Below are 20508 nucleotides of genomic sequence, written 5' to 3' on the forward strand. Positions count from 1 at the left end.
TTATTCAAAGTTAGTTTAAGCTATGAAATAATAAAAGCCAATGATATTTTGTTTCCACATTGAACTACTCAAACGATGGTGCACTTTCAAGTAAACGAAATAGTTGCCTTGGTCTTTATTTACGTTAACAATATTCTTAAAACACTTCAAAGTTTTTGGATAAAATTACTATACAAAGATACTTTTTATATTCCGTAATTTGAATTTACTCTTGAAAAGAAAATAAAGAATTGGTTGACGACATTTTTTTTTACTCATACAGAATTGTATATGCACGGCTTGAAAACGACATCATTCATTAAATATGAAAAATGACTTCACAAAATCGATTAAATGTGGAATTCTGAAAAAAACGCTTACATGTGCATGTATAATTCATCCATAAAAAGAAAAAAAGTCATACAATGTTTTGTTAAGCAAATTTTCTATTTTTTCGATATGATTTATTACATAAATAAAATGGGCTTTGGACTAGTTTTGGAAGATGTGAGTCCGTTTTGATTTCAATACTTTGTGAGGGTTATTTATGCTTAATGGCACACGAATCAAGCCCTTTTCGACATATTTGTCTGTTTTGTTTTTTTTGTTTGCTGTCCTTGGTTAGAAAAAAGGTTGGGCGCTCACAAACATGTTAAGTTCTGCCATTTTTAAATTACCTATCTAGGCCAACAACCAGTAAATCTGTGGTTGTCGTTGGTTACTGACTTTCATACATTGAAAAACGACAGTAACGTCTATCTGCTGTATCTACAATATATGTTTTTTTCATGAAGCTTCACTAATGTCAGTTTATGCAAGTTTATCGAAAAATGTTCAAACAACTGATTGATTTCAAAACTACGAAGGAGCGTAACCTTAGAATGACAGAAAAAAAAATCAAAAAGAGTAACAATTTACGTCCTCGAAAGAGACTGAAAGGCATACAAACGACAAAATAAATCAATGTAATTTGTTAAAAAAACCCAAATAAAATGACATACAATGCCGACAATATTTATATTCTATTTTATAATTTTCAAAATATTTATTGGTAAATCAAAGTTGTAAAGATCCGTTTTCTTTTAATTTGCAGGACAGTATCAAACAGAAAAGTAAGATAAATATTTTGTTTATAAAATTTTAATATTACAAAATATAGAACCGAAAATGATATTAGTTTAAAAAGGTAAAAGTTGTTTTCCAATGAGTGTATATGTGTTGCTTCAATTAATATTGTGCTTGTAAAAGAGAGACGAAAGATACCAGAGGGACAGTCAAACTCATAAATCGAAAATAAACTGACAACGCCATGGCTAAAAATGAAAAAGACAAACAGACAAACAATAGTACACATGACATAACATAGAAAACTAAAGAAATGTTAACTATTCAGTAATGATGCAGAATTTCAAAAGAAAGGTAAAAACATACATATATGCATTAAATAAGAATTCGAAAAACGTCAAATGGACGGATTTACTGAATATTGAAGAAACATAGTTTACAAGAAATAGAAAACATGTACTACATATACATCAAATACTGAAACTTTGTTTCGATTTTATTCGTTTATTACTTTTTCATAAATCACGCCGTTATTGTTTGATATTTTGTCATGACATGGCCGTTCATAGCTTACAAAGTAGTATTGAATTGTTGAAGACCGTACGATGGACATTCACGTTATTTCAGGCTGATGGATATTTGTCTCAGTGGATATCATACCACATCTTTTTATGTTTTATAATTTAATTTTTTTTTAAATTCAGACTACACTTATACAATAATCTATTCCCATGATTAATATTATTTCTTTTTCTTTAAGAAATGATAAATCTCATGAAAATACGGAGTTCCAGGAAAAACAAAAAGAGAATGAGTACGAAGAAGTTGGAAATAAATGTGGTAAGTATTTATATACAAAACTCCGCAATAACTGACAAAAGACCGATGGAATCAAGTGGTAAATCAAAACTGCTCGATACATTATAGAAATGAGAAGATGTGGTATGAGTTTCATTGAGACAACTTTCCATCCAAATCACAATTTGTTAAAAGTAAACAATTATAGGTCAACGTACGGTCTTAGACACGAAGCCTTGACTCACACCGAACAGCAAGCTATAAAGAGGCCCAAAATGAATAATGTACAACAATCATAAACAGGAAATCCAACAGTCTAATCTACTAGACAAAGTATAAGACAAAACGATACAGAACTCTTGAAGATAATACTTTATCCATCAAGTGCTAATTCGTTCATTTATGATTATGTTTTAGATGTGAAGCAAAAACAGTGAGTATATATGAGATTTGATTGAGAATTAAAGTTTTATAAAACACAATTTTATAAATCGGTGAATATGTACTATTCATTTTAGATAAGCGTTAATTATAATATCTTGTTTACCACTCTTTACATGTCGTAAACTTTCATATGTTTAATTTCGCGTTTCGAATCTTACCCGTTACACATCTATATAATATTCAGCGAGCAAAGTGATATTATTTTTTTTCAATTTGTACCCTTGAAAGAAGTTCTTTGTGATGGTTATCCTCTACAGTTCCTTTTGTTGTTTTTGGTGGGGTTCGTGTTACTAAGTCTTTTGTTGTATATGTTGTGTCTTGTGTACTATTATTTGTCTGTTTGTATTTTTTTTAACCATGGTGTTGTCATTTTGTTTTATATATGAGTGTTAATGTCTATCTGTTATCTTTCGCCCCTCTTTTTTCTTTAAATGACAAAATGTCTTGTATCTCTACACAGAGATATTCTTAAATGACAGAACAAGAACCTTACAAATTTTTTTTTTTTTATTCTTTTATTCAATAAATTTTAAGATGAACCATTATCCTGATTTAGAGTAATTTCTCGCAATTTGATTGGCTAATATTGTCCTAATAAATTACAGTACAATTTTTTTATCACGTCAATTGGAAGTATCTCCCTTATTTATTACGTCAATTGGAATTATCTCCCTTATACCAATGACCTGATAAAAACAAATTAAAAAATTGAGTTGCTTTATAGTCATAATATTTTTAATTTTTCACAGTTTTAGATTAAATATCTAAAATATAATATTGATATTGTCCCAAAATTGAATTTGAATATAATAATATGAAATATAACAAAATCAGGATAAATTCGTTACACAGTGTTCAATTGTCCTAATACGAAATTTACACACTGTGTAACTAATAATATCATGAATATTGCTATCAGATATTGTTTTCTTATTTGACACTTTTTACATATTCAATCATTGCCATCATAATCGAAATCATACAAAATATTAAAGTTTACAAAGCATTTTAACAAAATTGTAAAAATTATAAATTTTGAACTTCATAATTACATGTATATGTCAAAATGCCCCAAATTTCGATTTACAACAAAACAAATAAAATCTTTAAAAAAAAAACGATGGAGGTGGCGTAATTACATGTTTTTCTACGCTTACAACTGTTCAAAACAGGTATATGCTTATTTATGTTTACTTTAAATCTTGCACCAAGCGGATATACACTTTTTATATATTCTAATTAATTCTGTAAAATCATGTTTTGAGGTTAAAAGTATCAATCAATAAACTTGACAATTGATCCGTCAAATTCAGTACCACAACGATCATTTCAAGTTCAACAATATTTATATATGATTTTAAAACATGATTTATATCAAATCTATCAACATTGAAAACAAAACTCCTGTAAATAAAGCAGCGATATTTGATATTCGATAATCAGTCTTTCGACAGTTAACAGGTTAATCGATTTATGTTAACCAACACTGATACATTTTAAATGAACAATTAAAGTATGAAAGTAAAGTATAATATTTGTGCCAGTGTGATCCAGTTTGAAGGAATATGGCAGAAGGTATAATGTTAAATACATTTTTTGTTATCATTATATCAATTTTTAGCACAAAAAAAGTTACAAAAGTGTTAATAAAAAAAGAGTGATAGCAAAATTTGAAACACTAAAAAAAAGACCAAACGTGCGCCTGATGTTCAAAATCATATGGGTGGTATTTTGATTCATTTACAATCACTTTTAAGCAACAAATACCACTGATTGGGGAGGTTTCATCCCCGAAAGAATCACCCGGCCAGTAGTCAAAAACTCCTTTAATTTATTGGAACGTCACTTATTAGTCCTTAGTAGACAAAACGCGCTTTTAGGAAACACTATTATATGCATAGTAACTTTGATGAGATTTTTTTTTGGTTTTTAACTAAACCAGGACGATGTGTAAATGAACACCGGTTTAACTAACTTTATGTTTGTAACATAAAGTTTGGTATCATTCTCTAAGTAGCTTTTGGTTTCATATACAAGATTTTATTTTCATATCAGTCGATTGACTTAGTTTTTGAATTGATATGTTAAAATGAGTTATGATTTTATGTTTAACAGATCTAGTAAAACCTACGAATCACTTGGTATCAAAGACACGCTGAACGTTTATGATGATTTAGAGAATCCTAAAGGTGAGTTTGAAGACAGTCTTGAAAGGAAAGGAAAACAAAAACACCTAACGTGGAAATGATTATAGAAATTTAGAAATATAGCCTTGACAAATGTTTCTAGGACGAGGCGATTTTTCCAATATAATACGTAATGAACAGTTTTCTCATGAACATATTTGCCCTCACGGTACATTAGGGGGTGGGGGGGGGGGGGGTGATTGAGAAATGCTTAAAATGTAAGCCATAAAATCTTTAAGATCCTCTCTTTCATAGCATATCTCTGTTGAGAGGTATTTAATATGACAATTAAAACGCAAATTTTCGAAATTTAAAGTGGTACCCAACACTTTCACTAAAATTAATATGGCTCGTTTAATTTTCATAAAATTTTGCCAAAGTATTTACTTTGACCCTTAAACAAAAATATAAAAAAAATCAAAAAGTTTGAACCAACCGTTTTGTCAGAAAAATTACACTGGTTATATAGCAGTTTGACAAACACCAATTTTGATCATTGAGAAGCTTAATATTCCTTTTACAACAGAACGTAATTAAAACGTTTGACTGACTTTACAGAGTTATCTCCCTGTAGTGTTGGGTACCACCTTAATTATATTTTGATTAATATTTAATTTCCCGGAAAACATTTTTTACCTGGGAGGGGCTGGTCATTTTGTAATCAAACATATACAATTTTCTTGATCCCCCATAATATTTCACTATTTTTATTTGATCCCCCCCCCGTATAATCTTTAAAAAAATTTGATCCCCTCTCTTTTAAACATAAAACAAAATTATGTTATAATATGGAAATATTGCAAACATGAAATATTCTCAGTTGATCGACTGAGGACATTTTAGCGCATTGATAGGACATTTGATTGAGTCCAAAAACATATTTGCCTTGAAAAAGTGCTATTGTATGAATAGTAGTAGGTAGAGCAAGCTTTGTTCCCTATATTGGGCTATTAAAAAACCTTGTTCCTAAGTAACTCTGTAAAAAAACTACTTTTTGAAACAGTAACAACAGCAGGATCTATTCTATGTCCCTCTCTTGAACCATGCACAAACCTAAGTTAAACGTTAGGACTTATTCAAAATCTCCATCATGTCCATATGGATTCGGTAAATTTTTATATAGATAGTTAATGCTATCAGCTTGAACAATTCAATTACTCATTTATTGTCAAATTTCATTTGTAAATGTCTGATAGTTACGTCCAAATTTTGATATGGTGACCGTGTTCGTCATCTCAGTATCATCTTTTGTATCAATATTCAACTGTTTGTATGCAGAATGAGATTAGATGAATATTTGATCATTTTTTGAAGAAATAACTGCTTTACACTATATTCATTCAAGATGTGTGTGATTTGAATTTTTTTCCAAATTTTGCACAAATCGCTGTTGGTTTAATTTTAATTTGTTCTTAATTTCATGTAAAAAAAGTCATGAAGTTTGTAAACTACTCATTTCCATGTGCAAAATATATAAAAAAAAAAAATTAACCCCCCCTTTTCTACAAGTAGAAAAAAACTTGATCCCCTTGTATTTTGACCAGCCCCCCCCCCCCCCCCCCCTCCCAGATAAAAAATGCTAAATCTTAAGAATATGGTATGCTTAAGCTTAAGAGAACAACAATAGGACACTGATTAGTTGGGTATGATTTGGGTATTCGATACCCGGTACGACTAAGTGATATCAATCGGTAACAACGAACTCATTTCCTAAAATTGACTTGGAAATTATCCCATTCCGTTCATGGGTTGTTGTCTTCTTGATTTGTATACTGACACACCATTGTATATGTGATCTAATAGTAATGTATTTACATAGTATATACAATTTTTATGAGGTCGGTACAAGGATATATTGACCTGAAAGAAGTATATTGACTGAGGACGAAGTCCGAGGACGATGTACTTCTTTTGGTCGATATATTCTGTATTGACCTCATACATACGCTATAATTGTTATATTATTAACTTCCGACCATATTTGTATAAAAATTGTAGTTTGATTTTGTTGGAAATTATTAACATCTATTTTATCAGCAATCAAAGATGGGCTTCGAAGTTATTGTGAAACTTCCTATTCTAGAGGTGGCGTGAAGAAGATGTGGATACTTAAAAATTCCAAAGATCTTTTAGAGTACATACAATCTAACTTTCTTTCATCTTGTAACAGTATTAAAACATTTTACTTTTCTACTCTTTACACAAGTATTCAACATTCCAAACTAAAAGACAAATTGAAAGAGTTGGTATTGCTTTGCTTCATAAAAAAGAATGGCCAACGTAGACACAAGTATCTTGTCGTAGGGAGGGATACATTCTACTTTGTAAAGGATCACTCTGATTCAAACAAAACAATCTCTGAAACTGATATTATCAAGATGCTTGATTTCTTGATTGACAACATATTTGTTACGTTCGGAGGACGTGTTTTTCAACAGACTGTCGGCATTCCAATGGGAACAAATTGTGCCCCTCTACTTGCCGACTTGTTTCTTTATTATTATAAGGCTGACTTTATGCAGGAACTTCTTAGGAAGAAAGATAAGAAGTTAGCGATATCCTTTAACTCTACTTTCTGCTATATAGATGATGTTCTTTCACTAAATAATTCAAAATTTGGTGACTATGTGGAACGGATCTATCCCATCGAACTAGAGATAAAGGATACTACAGATACAGTTCAGTCGGCCTCATATCTTGACTTACATCTAGATATTGACAATGAGGGTCGGTTGAAAACAAAACTTTACGACAAAAGAGATGATTTCAGCTTTTCAATTGTGAGCTTTCCATTTCTAAGTAGCAACATTCCAGCAGCACCTGCATACGGGGTATATATCTCCCAATTGATACGATATTCCCGTGCGTGCATTTCTATCATGATTTTCTTGATAGAGGATTGCTGCTCACAAGAAAATCATCCCTTTGTAAATTTTACGGACGCCAACTCGAGTTTGTTGACCGTTATGGAATAACCGTTTCACAAATGATATCGGATATGTTCCTTGCGTCGTAACTACAATCCCCTTCCCTTTCATGAATGTGACCTACCGAATTAGACTATTTACCGGATTTTTTATCACATAAGCAAACCGACGGGTGCCACATGTGGAGCAGGATCTGCTTACCCTTCCGGAGCGCCTGAGATCACCCCTATTTTTTGGTGGGGTTCGTGTTGTTTGTTCTTTAGTTTTCTATGTTGTGTCATGTGTACTATTGTTTGTCTGTTTGTCTTTTTCATTTTTAGCCATGGTATTGTCAGTTTATTTTCGATTTATGAGTTTGACTGCCCCTTTGGTAACTTTCGTCCCTCTTTTATAGATATCATATTGTCAATAAAAACATATTAGTTGTTTATCATTTATTTTTTATGTTTGTTTTTTAACTTCTTATGTGTTTGAAGATTTTTTTTCTATAAAAAATCGATCATAGATATTTTTTAATAACACTTTTAAAATTTCATTATGATCATGAAATTCATTACATGACATCACAAAGCATATCGTTTTTTTTTTAATATTCGAAAAATAACCGTGCAATACGCTTTTTGCTATCCGCGGTTTTCTGTCTACCTTCGAAAATATAGTTTAACATGTGACTATCCCTGAACGAATCAAATTAGTTAAAATATACGAATTAATAATATCAACTCTTTATACTTTTAGGTCTAATACCATCCAAATCGTAAGTTTCACTATTTTCTGTATAAGTCTTGACATGAATGATCACATAAATTAACACAAATCGTACTTTCCTGTACACATATATGAAGATATTGCTGATGTTTTTTACTTTTTTTAAGTGAAATTAGACGACGTGAAAACATATGTAAACACATGGTTTGTTATTGATTAAAACAACGTTTAAGGACTGATTCTTGATTTACTGTAGTTTTTCTTTTCAGTGAAGGAAATAAGAACCTTCATTTGAATGATACATACAGAATAATGGTATTTTTGTTATTGATACTAACTTTATCAGCAAGAATATCAAGCGAGCCCGCTAGTGGGAGCTGATATTCGCGCTAATGAAGTCAGTATTCAAAATTTGGCCCAACAATGTTAGATCTTCAAACTGCGATGAAAATCTTTTGGGATTTGAACGATCCATTGTGTGCCCTAGACAACTAAACCAACAAGGCTACATGCAATCGAACAACTGTTTGTCGATTAATGCCTAAATAATTACATAAGTTGTTTGTTTCAATACAATACGGTTTTTTTATTGGCTCACATCAATCTCGAGTCATTCTGAAATTAACATTCATATCAAAATGACTGTAAGACATAAAACAAAAATATGCATGTGTTAATTTGCTTCCGCTGCATTTCTGTGGATTGTCTCATTGGCAAGCATACCACATCTTCTTAACTTTTTTAGGTTACGTTTAGGATTTTCCGTTACTAATCTTCAAATACAAAAAACATTTTCATCCGGTGTTCACAACATTTTAAGGTTAAATTTATGGCATACATTTTGGTGTGTATACAATTAACATAAGTCCTTGCATTTAATAATCAATATATATTTATATAAACTAACATTTATTAAAAAATGAACAACATATATAGACGAATAATTTATTAGTTCCTCAACAAAACAAAAACAGAAATAAAGAATCATCAGAAGATTTAGTCTTAAATTATTTTTTTTTACTTATTCAAAATATACTTCAAATTCTAATAAATATATATATATATTAATCTAAAATGCATTATAAAGCAGAAGGGGCGTAACTCGTGGTATCATACCGGTATACTGAACGGATCTAAACAGGGTCTGAAAATTTTGAATGTAATTTTGTATCCATGGTCTGTTTTGGTCTGACACAGTCGTAACGGATCTAAACAGCCCGCTAGACGATTCAGTCTTGTTTATCTTGACATGCCTTAAAACGAACATATTTACCTGATGACACTATCGATCGGAACGGCGACTTAACGATCTTAAAAATCTTGACGTTTTTCTCTAGCGGTAAATCCAGTCAATCAAGATATGATCAGACCAAAATGACCGTTTCAGACTGAAATCGTGATACTAGTGACTGTAACATTCATGATGAGGCGTTTTCATAATAAAGTGCACAGATAAATAATAGAAAAAATAGTTTTATCATGTTTTCGTGATCATAACGAAAAAGCGTAATAAAAAGTTTAATTGCCTCTTTTAGTAATTTCATAGGGTTGTGAAAGCGTTGACAGCCAACTTACAAGAATAAGCATTCAATCCAATTTAATTCTTAAGTACAGTGATCACCGCATACGTGCAACTTAGACTTCTCGGCCTCCAATATCAACATGGATTGCATGAACTATGCACCTAACATATTACTGTGTGATTAGTATGTGAATAACAAACATGAACGACGCTGATAGAAAGAGAGTTCAGTGTAGTTTCACAGATAAACAAAGTGAAGATAAAAAGTCCTTGATTTGTATATAACATAAGAAAAATAGACAAATACAATCGATGATTATAATCAAATCAAATTGAAAGTATATGTAGAACAACTCAAATCATGTCAGACAACCAACTTGAAAAGAAATGTGGCAAGTGTATTCCAATCATATTTTATAGTTTATTGTGTAGAGGTTTTTTTCCTACAGTGTATAACAAGATATTTTGAGGTAGATTAATTTGGCCATTAAAATGATTTTGCCTATTACTTCTTTATCTCATTGAATGATTTAGATTCATGTTAAACGATACCAGCTAAATAAGACTAAAACAAACCTAGTTGTTGACAAGACACAGACGCTTATTTATCATGCGTGAACGTTGTTAAAATACTTATAAGTCAACCTCTCATGTGAAGCGTAGCCAAAACTCCGCATGTTTACGTGTAACAACTCTAAAGCTAACATGTCACTCTTTTTCCTTTTTTTTTCTTATCTAGCTCGCTGGGCCTCTACGAACCATTAGGTAACCAAGATAATCCAAGCATGTATACTGCACTACAAAACCAGAAAGGTACTTATGAAGTTATTACAAGAACGACTGTCAAAGTATATGAAATATAATATTTTCAAATATAATACTTGCTACGTTTCATTTATCAAAATTGACGTCTTTTTATTGTTGTGACATGAGAATTTGAATTATTTTGAAAACGTTATTACAAAAATGTAGTTAAACTAAATCAATTTTGCTTGTTGTTTCGTATTTTGTTGTATATATAAAATAAAGTAAATCTGCTGTTACTCTATACAGTTGAAATAAATGAGATGCCTTCTTTATCATTTTAGAACAGACACAACTCAGAAAGTAAGTATGTTTTTTATTAATTTAATGCAAATGTCATAAACAAAACATTTACAGTTATATTCTGAAAAACCAGTACATTCTGTTTCAATTTGGGCTTGTTTTTTTTTTTTTTTATAAATATATATACATCAAATTAGTTATACCAATGCCATAATAGTGTAAATTTATTTACATGATTTGTATCAACCTGCTATACAAGCATCAACTGCCATACGAATCAAGAATCAATCAAAATAGTACGAAATCTTGAGATAGAAACTGGAAAGTATGTCTCTCTTCCAGTCGCATTAAAACAAGTTTATGTATGTGTAACATTTTTTTTTTCAAAATCCCTTTCACATATACTTCATTTACGTTCTGTCTATTTGTTGTAGACAACCGTCAGAGACAGATATACGAAAAGATTCCAAAAATCCCAAGGAAAATCTTGAACTATATACCAATCAAAGTAAGTATCTTATAATACTAGTAAATGAGAAAAGAACTATCTCTTTAATTTAGGCTGTCTTATAGACATACCGGTATATAATTTGAAAACACAAACATCTATCATCAAAGTGAAGAAAATGTTTTAGGACTATGTTTTTTTAATGAATAGGCAGAAAAGTTGAGGGTAAAAGTTTTTTTCAAAATGCAAGGAGTATGGTGTCTAACCTCCTAGTATTACAAATGTTTAGAATAAGTACGTATATGCTGATCGTGTAACGTTCTTTTTAATCAAGTTTAAAATATACTTAATATTTTGTTTATTTTTTAAAATTAAAATTTAAACGGTTTATTAATATTGTTATTGCGATACTGACAAAGAACATAATATGTCAAATACATGTACAAACTCTAACCATGACTGTTATTAGACATGAATAGACAAATAAGTATCATTTTTCAATGACATGATGATGAATACAAATTTGACAAATGTTTATTATTATTTCGTTACATTGTTTAAATTATAATAGCCTACTTCCTTATTTTCAATTTCAATTGTAAGCACGATAGATCTAGTCATATTCCATTGCCGTTTTCAATCTTAATTATATAAAAATATGTTGAACGTTATCTAATAGATTTTTTCCCACAATTTCAAATTAATGATTTATTCTAAAAGCTTACGCTGATACTAAAATTATAATAAAATGCACAAGTTATCTTATTTTTGATTTCTTTGATTATTTCAGGACCAGTAGAAAATGTTTATGACAATGAAGTATTCTGATGGAAAGAATGGAAAGATACCAGTTCAATGAATGTTTCCACCGATAAATTGCATTACTGTTATGTTATAAGTTATGAATAGTTATTCCATTTTTTGGGGTAAATAAGGCATATTTCATATGCAAGGTTTCACACAAATGGCTATAGTCGTAACATGACTAAACATGATTTATTTTCTCAAAATCTGCATACAATCTGACTAAAATAAGCTATAATGATAATAGCAATTATTTTTTCATTCATGTCCAAAATGATGGAATGAAAAAACAGAAGATATTAAACTTTTTTGAGTCATTCGTAAACAAAAATGAACAGAATCAGGAACTGTAATTACATGTTGCACTATAATAATAGTATTGTTTGTTCGTCAATTTTCGTTTATATTTTAAACTAACGTTATAAAGTAAAATTGCAATTATATTCTCACCTGAAGTTACCAATTTTATACTTTACTAAGTATCAAATGCAAGATCAATTATCTAGTTTCATACTTAAATTTTATTTCATATTGTTCTGTTGTCAATTATGATTTTTCAATTTTTCAATTTTTGAGGTTTTGCACTAAATGATAGACAATTTAAACCCGTATACCAACCTTTAAGACAAAATTCAATATATGTTTACTGATGTATCTCAGAATAATGCCTCAGGAACTATGAGATTGTTATTTGTTTTTCGAATACATGGGGCCCAAAGTGTGGCCTTAAATAAACTACCTTAAATAACATTTTTTCTAAATCACAGATGATTTATCGCTGGTACCGATCAACACATTTTCAAGTGCCAAAACTAATACAACGTTTCACACTTAAACAGAATATGTTGCATCAAAAGAGTGGACCAATAGCCCAAAGATATATTAAATCGGATAAATCGATGGCAAACTGACAATGCGATAGCAAACAAACAATCAAAAAACGAAAAAAAAAATAGAAACAACAGTATACAAAACGCATGCCTGGAAACTACAGCCTGAAACGTGACAGACAAATAAACACTTCCCCAGTCAAAAACGAAATGACATGATGAAAATCCGAAAAACAATATAATGAAAAACAACAAATCACGACATAAAACAAGTAAATACTGAGCAACATAGACTAAACCCTAAGTGGTCACTGGTTCTATGTAAAGCATGACACATCAGCATGTGTCAACCGTCGGTCCCTTTTATATCGTTGATACATTCGATAGAACATCCAAACGAATAACTTAATTTTAATAGAAATAAGAAGATGTGGTATGAATACAAAGTGATGAAAGATTCAAGGCATATGATTTCTTCTACATAATACTCATTAATTGCGATCGATTCAATGGAAGGCGAAAGGTCAAATCAATACGGAGATACAAATGTGTTGAAAATAAAAACCAAAATTACGAAAGATCGGGATAATGCTATATATCTCTTTGGTAGATAACATTAGTGTTTTAAGTAGTTTAATATTTAAACAGTTAATTTACATAAAAAAAACGTAGAAATGATCCTGGGTTATGGGCTAGTGAAACCTGCGGATGCGAAATATCCATAAGCATTGTAAAAACTGATCAAGCTTATATTTGGCCCAACCGACTTCTAAATCGGTACACTTAATAAGAGGGGTCACACAAGTACGACGTTTTTCACCACGCGTTCATAAATACATGCATATATGTAACACACTGTTTACCTATCAATTTAATCATCTTCTTTAAAGTCACTAAGGTTGTGAGTTCGAACCCCGCTCGTGCGGTTGAACTCGACCCTAATCTTTATTGAATAGGATTGTCAGTTATCCAATCGAGGGTCAGATTTTTTTCTCCCGGCACTCCGGCTTCCTCCACCAATAAAAACTGACCACCACGAAATAGCCCAAAAGCGGTGCTAAAAATGGCGTTAAAACACCAAATATCATCAAACATCTTTAAGATCATTCCACTTGCTGCCATCACAAATGAATATATCACCTTTAATACACGACATATATGCAGTCTTATCATGCAATTAAAACTTAGATGCATTTAGTCACTTCATCTCTACATATAATAAAATGTTTAAATCTTTAAAAAAAAAAAAGAGCCATAAGAGCTAATTCCGTAATGCTTGTTGGTTAGGACGTTGGTTGGCTTGTTTGTTTTGTTGGTATAAATGTTTGCCTAATCATTATTATTAAAATTGATATAGGCGGCGGCAAACCTGTATACATGATACTTAAATTTGATTGGATGTTATCCTGTAGGTTAAGAACGCCAATTTGTACATGTATATATTGATCGAAAATAATGTTAGTAAAGTTTAACCCCGCCAAATCTATATTGTTTGCAGATGTCGATCTTTACAACAATACTTGAGCACAACATTTATTAAATGTTCCTTGTGTCGTAACTATAATACCCATCCATTTTCATGTATGTGACCTACCGAATTAGACTATTTACCTGATTTGTAATAACATAAGCAAGACGACGTGTACCACATGTAGAGCAGGACCTGCTTACCCTTCTGAAGCACCTGAAGTCACCCTAGTTTTTGCTTAGTCTTTAGTTTTCTATGTTATGTCTTCTGTACTATTATTTGTCTGTTTGACTTTTTATTTTTAGCCATGGTGTTGTCAGTTTATTTGCAATCTATGAGATTAACTGTCCCTCTTTTATGCAAACAAACCAAGCAAACAAGCCAAATAGAAATACGAAGATGTGGTATGCGTGCCAATGAGACAACTCTCCATCCAAGTCCCAATGTGTAAACAATTATAGCTCATAGTACGCCTTTCAGCACGCGTATGGACCATTGGCTAACTCTGAACAGCAAGCTATAAAGGACCCAAAAATGAGCAGTATACAACAATTGAAACAAGAATATAAACGATGTAATCTATATAAAAAATGAGAACCGAGAATCACTAATGAACCATCTCAACCAATGACAACCCCTGAACATCAGACAACCACTGATAGTTGCGTTCAAATGCAGCGGGTTTGAAAGTCTTATTTAACAATCATTAGAAAATTAGCTCCAGTTGTGTCATGTGTACTATTGTTTGTCTGTTTGTTTTTTTTTTTTTTTTTTGCCATGGCGTTGTCAGTTTATTTTAGATTCATTAGTTTGACTGTCCCTTTGGTATCTTTCGTCCCTCCTCTAACAGCGGGATCTTTTATTTTTAATTTACGAATGTAGTGGTACATTTGTTTTTAAAACATTAAATGAGGTGATAAAGAATGCAATTTAACCTTGTTTTAATTGAAATGATATTTTTTTAATATATTATGTGCTGCAATTAATTCGTTTGACATTTTTATCAGATAGATCATGCATTCAAAGATTTTTTTATCATTTTCTGAAATTGTGTTTGTTTTATTTATAAAGCCCCGAGTCGACTTCATATATCAATATTTATTAAAGATATCAACGGGAAAAGTTACCCAGATTTTAGACATGTAAATGCATTTTATAAACCAAATAACATACAATTTTAAATTCCTTATTGCTTTTCTTATCAGTATCAATTCCTACTAGGTACGACATTGTTTAATTAAATCAATGGTCCGGATACAAGTATATTGATTTTATTATGTACTTCCTTTTTGGGAGCTTGTTCAAATTGATAAAACTAATCTTGTAAATGTAAGTCAAACCATACTTCTTACTGTATTGAATAAATGAATATCATGACGATATAATACGTAGGTGAAATATTGCCTTTATATTTCACTGATCAATCTATGATAAATTACCTTAGCGCTAAAAAAATATCACTTAATTAAAAGCAACAGTAGTATATCGATGTTCCAAAGTCATAAATAGATTACGAGAAAACAAATCAGGGTTACAAACAAAACTCGAAGGAAACACACCAAATTGAAGAGGTAAAATAGGAACAACCGGAACAAACAAAATCGCCAACACTAACATGACAATTGTTACACAAAAAACTGTCCTGTTTGTTATGCTTTCACCGATTCTTCTGTTCAATGTTGTTTAATAAAATATATAAATATTCATTCCAGAACATTGCGTATCTATATGAACCCTATATAACTACAACAAGGATTGTGAGGTGTAGCAACTTAGATCAATTAGACAGTCTAGATAATTTTATATATTCAGAAATTAAAGAATTAAAATGAAATTTCCTTTTGCGTTTATATTGTTTTAAATACTGTTTCGCATAATATTTTGTTTGTCAAGAAAAAAACAATCACTTCGAAGCTGCTGTTTGGCAATAAAAATGATTTAATCCATTTGAAATACCCTTGCATTCTTTCCCTGTACTGTCCACAATGATAAAATCTTGTTTTTCACTTTTTTTGTTTCCACTGAGCCTAAATACATATATTTTATAAAAATAAATATGCGACTAATTCATACATAATGGCAACAGTAGTATAACGCTGTTCAAAAATTATAAATCGAATTGAGAGAATATAAATCCGGTAAACAAACTAAAACCAAGAGAAACACATCAACTTAAAGAAAAAAATTGGAACAACAGGAACACTGTAGTGAAACAAAAACAAGCCGTGATTAGTGGTTAGCGCATCGGAATACGAACACAAAGGTTGAATTCCTGGTTTGATACCAGTTTCGGGGAGAAAGTTTCAGGGACTGAATTTCCGGCTCTTTCTTGACACTATTTGTGAGTATGGTTTTGGGAATAAACGCATCATAGATACCAGGGTTAACATTTTATATTTACGCCAGACGCGCGTTTCGTCTACAAAAGACTCATCAGTGACGCTCGAATCAAAAAATTGTAAAAGGCCAAATAAAGTACAATTTTTTTTTTAACAGGTAATTTATAATTATGAACATATCAATGATAACTGAAATCAACACAGAAGTGCTGACTACTGGGCTGGTGATACCCTCGGGAAAATATAGCTCCACCAGCAGTGGCATCGACCCATCGGTTGTAAATAAACGCATCATAGATACCAGGGTTAACATTTTATATTTACGCCAGACGCGCGTTTCGATTACAACAGATTCATCAGTGACGCTCGAATCAAAAAATGTTAAAAGGCCAAATAAAGTACAAAGTTGAAGAGCATTGAGAACCAAACGATGATAACATAAATGGCTGACCCATGTTAGTAGAGAGCCATATCTGTTGCACGTAAAACAACACCCTTTTAGATTTCGAAAACGAGCAGGCTAATGCTGCTACAAGGTAGTAATCGCTCCCGCACAGTGGAAAAGGATTAAGATAAGTTGCACTAACTTGTTTCCCAATCTACTATAAATAAATATGTTTAAACTAACAAAAACGAACGCCAACACTAACACTTACATTACAATTGTTATACAAAAAAACTGAAGTGTCCTGTTCATCTAGACTCTGACCGATTCTTTCTGTTCGATGTTGTATTTATAAAATGCATAAATATTCTAAGCAGCACATGGCGTATCTATATGAACATTATATAACTACAAGAAGGATTTTTCAGTTGTAGCAACATAGAACATTTATATAGTAAAGATAATTTTATGTATTCAAAAGTTAAAGAACTGAAATAAAATTTTGCGTTTGTATTGTTTTAAAAACTGTTCCGCATAATATTTTTGTTTTTCAAGGAAAAACAATCACTTCGAAACTTTTGTCTAAAATAAAAATAATTTAATCCAGTTGAATTACCCTTGCAATCTGTCCCAGTCCACAATGCACGAAACCAATCAAATCGTGTTTTTTACATTCATTTTGTTTCCACTCAGCCTATATACATATATGTAATTTATGAATTAAATATATGACTACCTCATACATAAAGGCAACAGCAGTAAACCGCTGTTCAAAACTCATAAATCGATTGAGAGAAAGCAAATCAGGGTTACAAACTAAAACCGACCGAAACAAATCAATTATAAGAGGTAACAACGCAACATCAGAAACGCATGCATCTGACGTTTTTGACTTTTATGTATTTGGATTACTACAAAGACCTGTAGCAGTTTTTCTTAAGTCATACACATATTGTAACAACCTTTGATATAAAAAGCAGGTTCGACTTTGAGCGTTCCTGACGCAAGTGAATCCAGATAAGCGCTTATAGATAAAGTGTTGTTTTCTTTGTCTATACTCAACGTGTATCATCAGAACAGCGGATATAGGTACTAACCAAGCGGGTGTGATCGATTATGACCTCACACGGTAACGAAAATCTTTGTTTTGTTCACAAAAAATATCAATGTGTACCTCAATCTAAACATAAGTGTTGTTTTAAGAAATGATTTGGTCGTAGGTTGATGATTAGAGATGTCTCATTATTTCCCCAAAACAAGAACGATTACTAACAACATGAGCAAATACTTGTCAAAGAAGTTGGCACTCGTCTCATCCGATATAATTCTATATTCATTGCAACTTTTTTTCTGATAGAAGGCCACTGTGCGTGTGTAATAAGTATAGTTGTATCAATAATTGGCATTGAAATCTTTCATGCAATAGCCATGTTTTTTTTCGATATTTTATTCCGAAAAGAAGCGTTGTATACGGTGTTTAGCTGACCACATAAATCCTTCTGTACGGTGCATAGTTAAGTTGCTGTACACCGTACACAAAATCAAAATTTTCATACTCGTTTATTACCCAAAAAGTTTCAAGGAATTAGTAATCACAGGTAGGTTTATGATTGGTAACTATTACTTTTGCCCTGTATAAGCTTTCTTTCAAGAAAAATATGTAAATGTCTCGACAATTGTATCAAAATTGACAGTTTGTGTTGACATTCACAACTATTTGCGCATTTACAAGTTAATTGTTCTTATTAAAATATAAAAGTTGTCTTATGAATAGGAAATATCGATGCGAAAATTATTTTGGAGCAGGAATTTCAGATGTTGAGAAATGTACACTGAATGTTGATAAAACAAAACAAAGATTTTCGTTACCATGTCAGTTCAAAATCGATCATGCCCGCTTGGTTAGTACCTATAACCGCTGTACAATGATACACGGTGATAGTTAATTCGAAAAATACTCGTAATCCTGTCTTTATTTATTCCTATGCCAATATTCATTGATACAAATTTATGTTGTTCTGTAATAGATATTTATAATATAGACAAAAATAAGATCACGATTTCAATCTGGCAGCATTTGCATACTGGTTAGACAGTTAATGTTTATGTACAGATTAAAAAGGTTTACAGTCACATTTTGGATGTTTTTCAAGTGAAAAAGAGTGAATGACGACTATGTCTTCAGAGTTTCATGTATAACTATGTATTTACTGAATCTGTTCACCCATCTACAAGGCCCTGAACATAAAAATCCATACATATTTCTTTACAAACATATACTAAATGTTGATTAATAAAAATTAGAAAAAAAAGTTATAACTCCCTCAGACAAATCGGCATAAGACGGTTTTTGGTTATTCCTTTTGTATCCCTTTGAATAGAAACAAAGGATGTTGGGTATCTTTCCATGACACCAAAAAAATACATGCGCAACTAACAAAAACAAAAATCAAAGGAACAGCGCTTTATATGAATTTCGAACAGCGGTATACTACTGTTGCCTTTATTTATTTATTTTCAAAATCCGTGTGAGATCTTCAATTTTTGTATTTAGATGAGGATCACATGTTATGCCACGTAGGATAGAAATCGACCTTTTCCAATTCGGCGGCAACTGTGTCATCATGATAAAGGTGTTACAATTCTAGTAGAGATCAGATAGTCTCGGTATGGAGAGTAATACAACCTGTCTCTTATAAAAGATGATAATGATGTCACTGATAACGCGATTATACGTTCAGTAATATCTTAAATTATAAGTATTCAGGATTTTTAATTGTTGTATTATAACGTAATATATATATAACAAGGCAAACGTTAGAATATTACTACACAGAGAAAAATTACCAATAGCAAATAATTTGTATAAACAAAACAAAATACAAATATTTCAGTTATATCAGATATGTGGCTTACATATGTACTGCGAAAGTCGTTTGCTAATTTTTCAAACGTATAACATGTTTAACATGATTACAAAAAATGAAGCTGCATCTAGCAACACACATGGTCCGAGACCACATTTATCGTCCTTTGATTTTCGTTGTCGAATATAGTCCCTAGTGTGGACAGTGTGTTACCTGCCAACCTTGTTTTTATACCCCTCAAATTTATTTCTTCATGTGTTATGCCTCAAATAGCAAGCTAAGGAAAAGGGAGGGGGGATCAAATTACACTGTAAAATAATTTGGGTCGTGAATTGTAAATTAAAGTAGTGATTTGGTCCAGATGAAAAAGGTTGAATATTAGCACTTTGGAAGCTGTCAACAGATTCCAAGACCCCCTTAACATAAAATTGTTCATATTTTGAGTTAGAACCGATGAAGTTTTCTATAATTTTGATATAATTTATTCTATATCAAGTATAACACACTGTAAAAATGTTACTAGAAAGCGCAGGTTGGATTGTTTTAATTTTCATTTATTGTCTAAAAGAAATGCACTACGAAATAAATGTGGTCTCGGACCTCAATTCAAGAAAATGCATGAAAAGTTATCAAAGATACCAGGGTTATAATTTGATACACTAGACGCGCATTTCGTCTTCATAAGACTCAT

The 20508-nt window shown here is 31.2% G+C and overlaps 1 protein-coding gene across 1 annotated transcript; it reads left to right on the top strand.

Annotated features, from left to right (window-relative positions):
- The first annotated feature begins 4337 nt into the window (after positions 1-4337).
- Positions 4338-12461, top strand: LOC143078067 (uncharacterized). The gene is made up of 6 exons (XM_076253059.1): positions 4338-4475; positions 8138-8156; positions 10369-10442; positions 10718-10736; positions 11111-11184; positions 11915-12461. Exons 1-6 carry the CDS (start codon positions 4376-4378, stop codon positions 11950-11952), a joined length of 324 nt encoding a protein of 107 aa, XP_076109174.1. The 5' UTR covers positions 4338-4375; the 3' UTR covers positions 11953-12461.
- Positions 12462-20508: the final 8047 nt, after the last annotated feature.

This window comes from Mytilus galloprovincialis, chromosome 6 (genome assembly GCF_965363235.1).
Source record: "Mytilus galloprovincialis chromosome 6, xbMytGall1.hap1.1, whole genome shotgun sequence".
In the NCBI taxonomy this organism is placed as follows: Eukaryota; Metazoa; Mollusca; class Bivalvia; order Mytilida; family Mytilidae; genus Mytilus; species Mytilus galloprovincialis.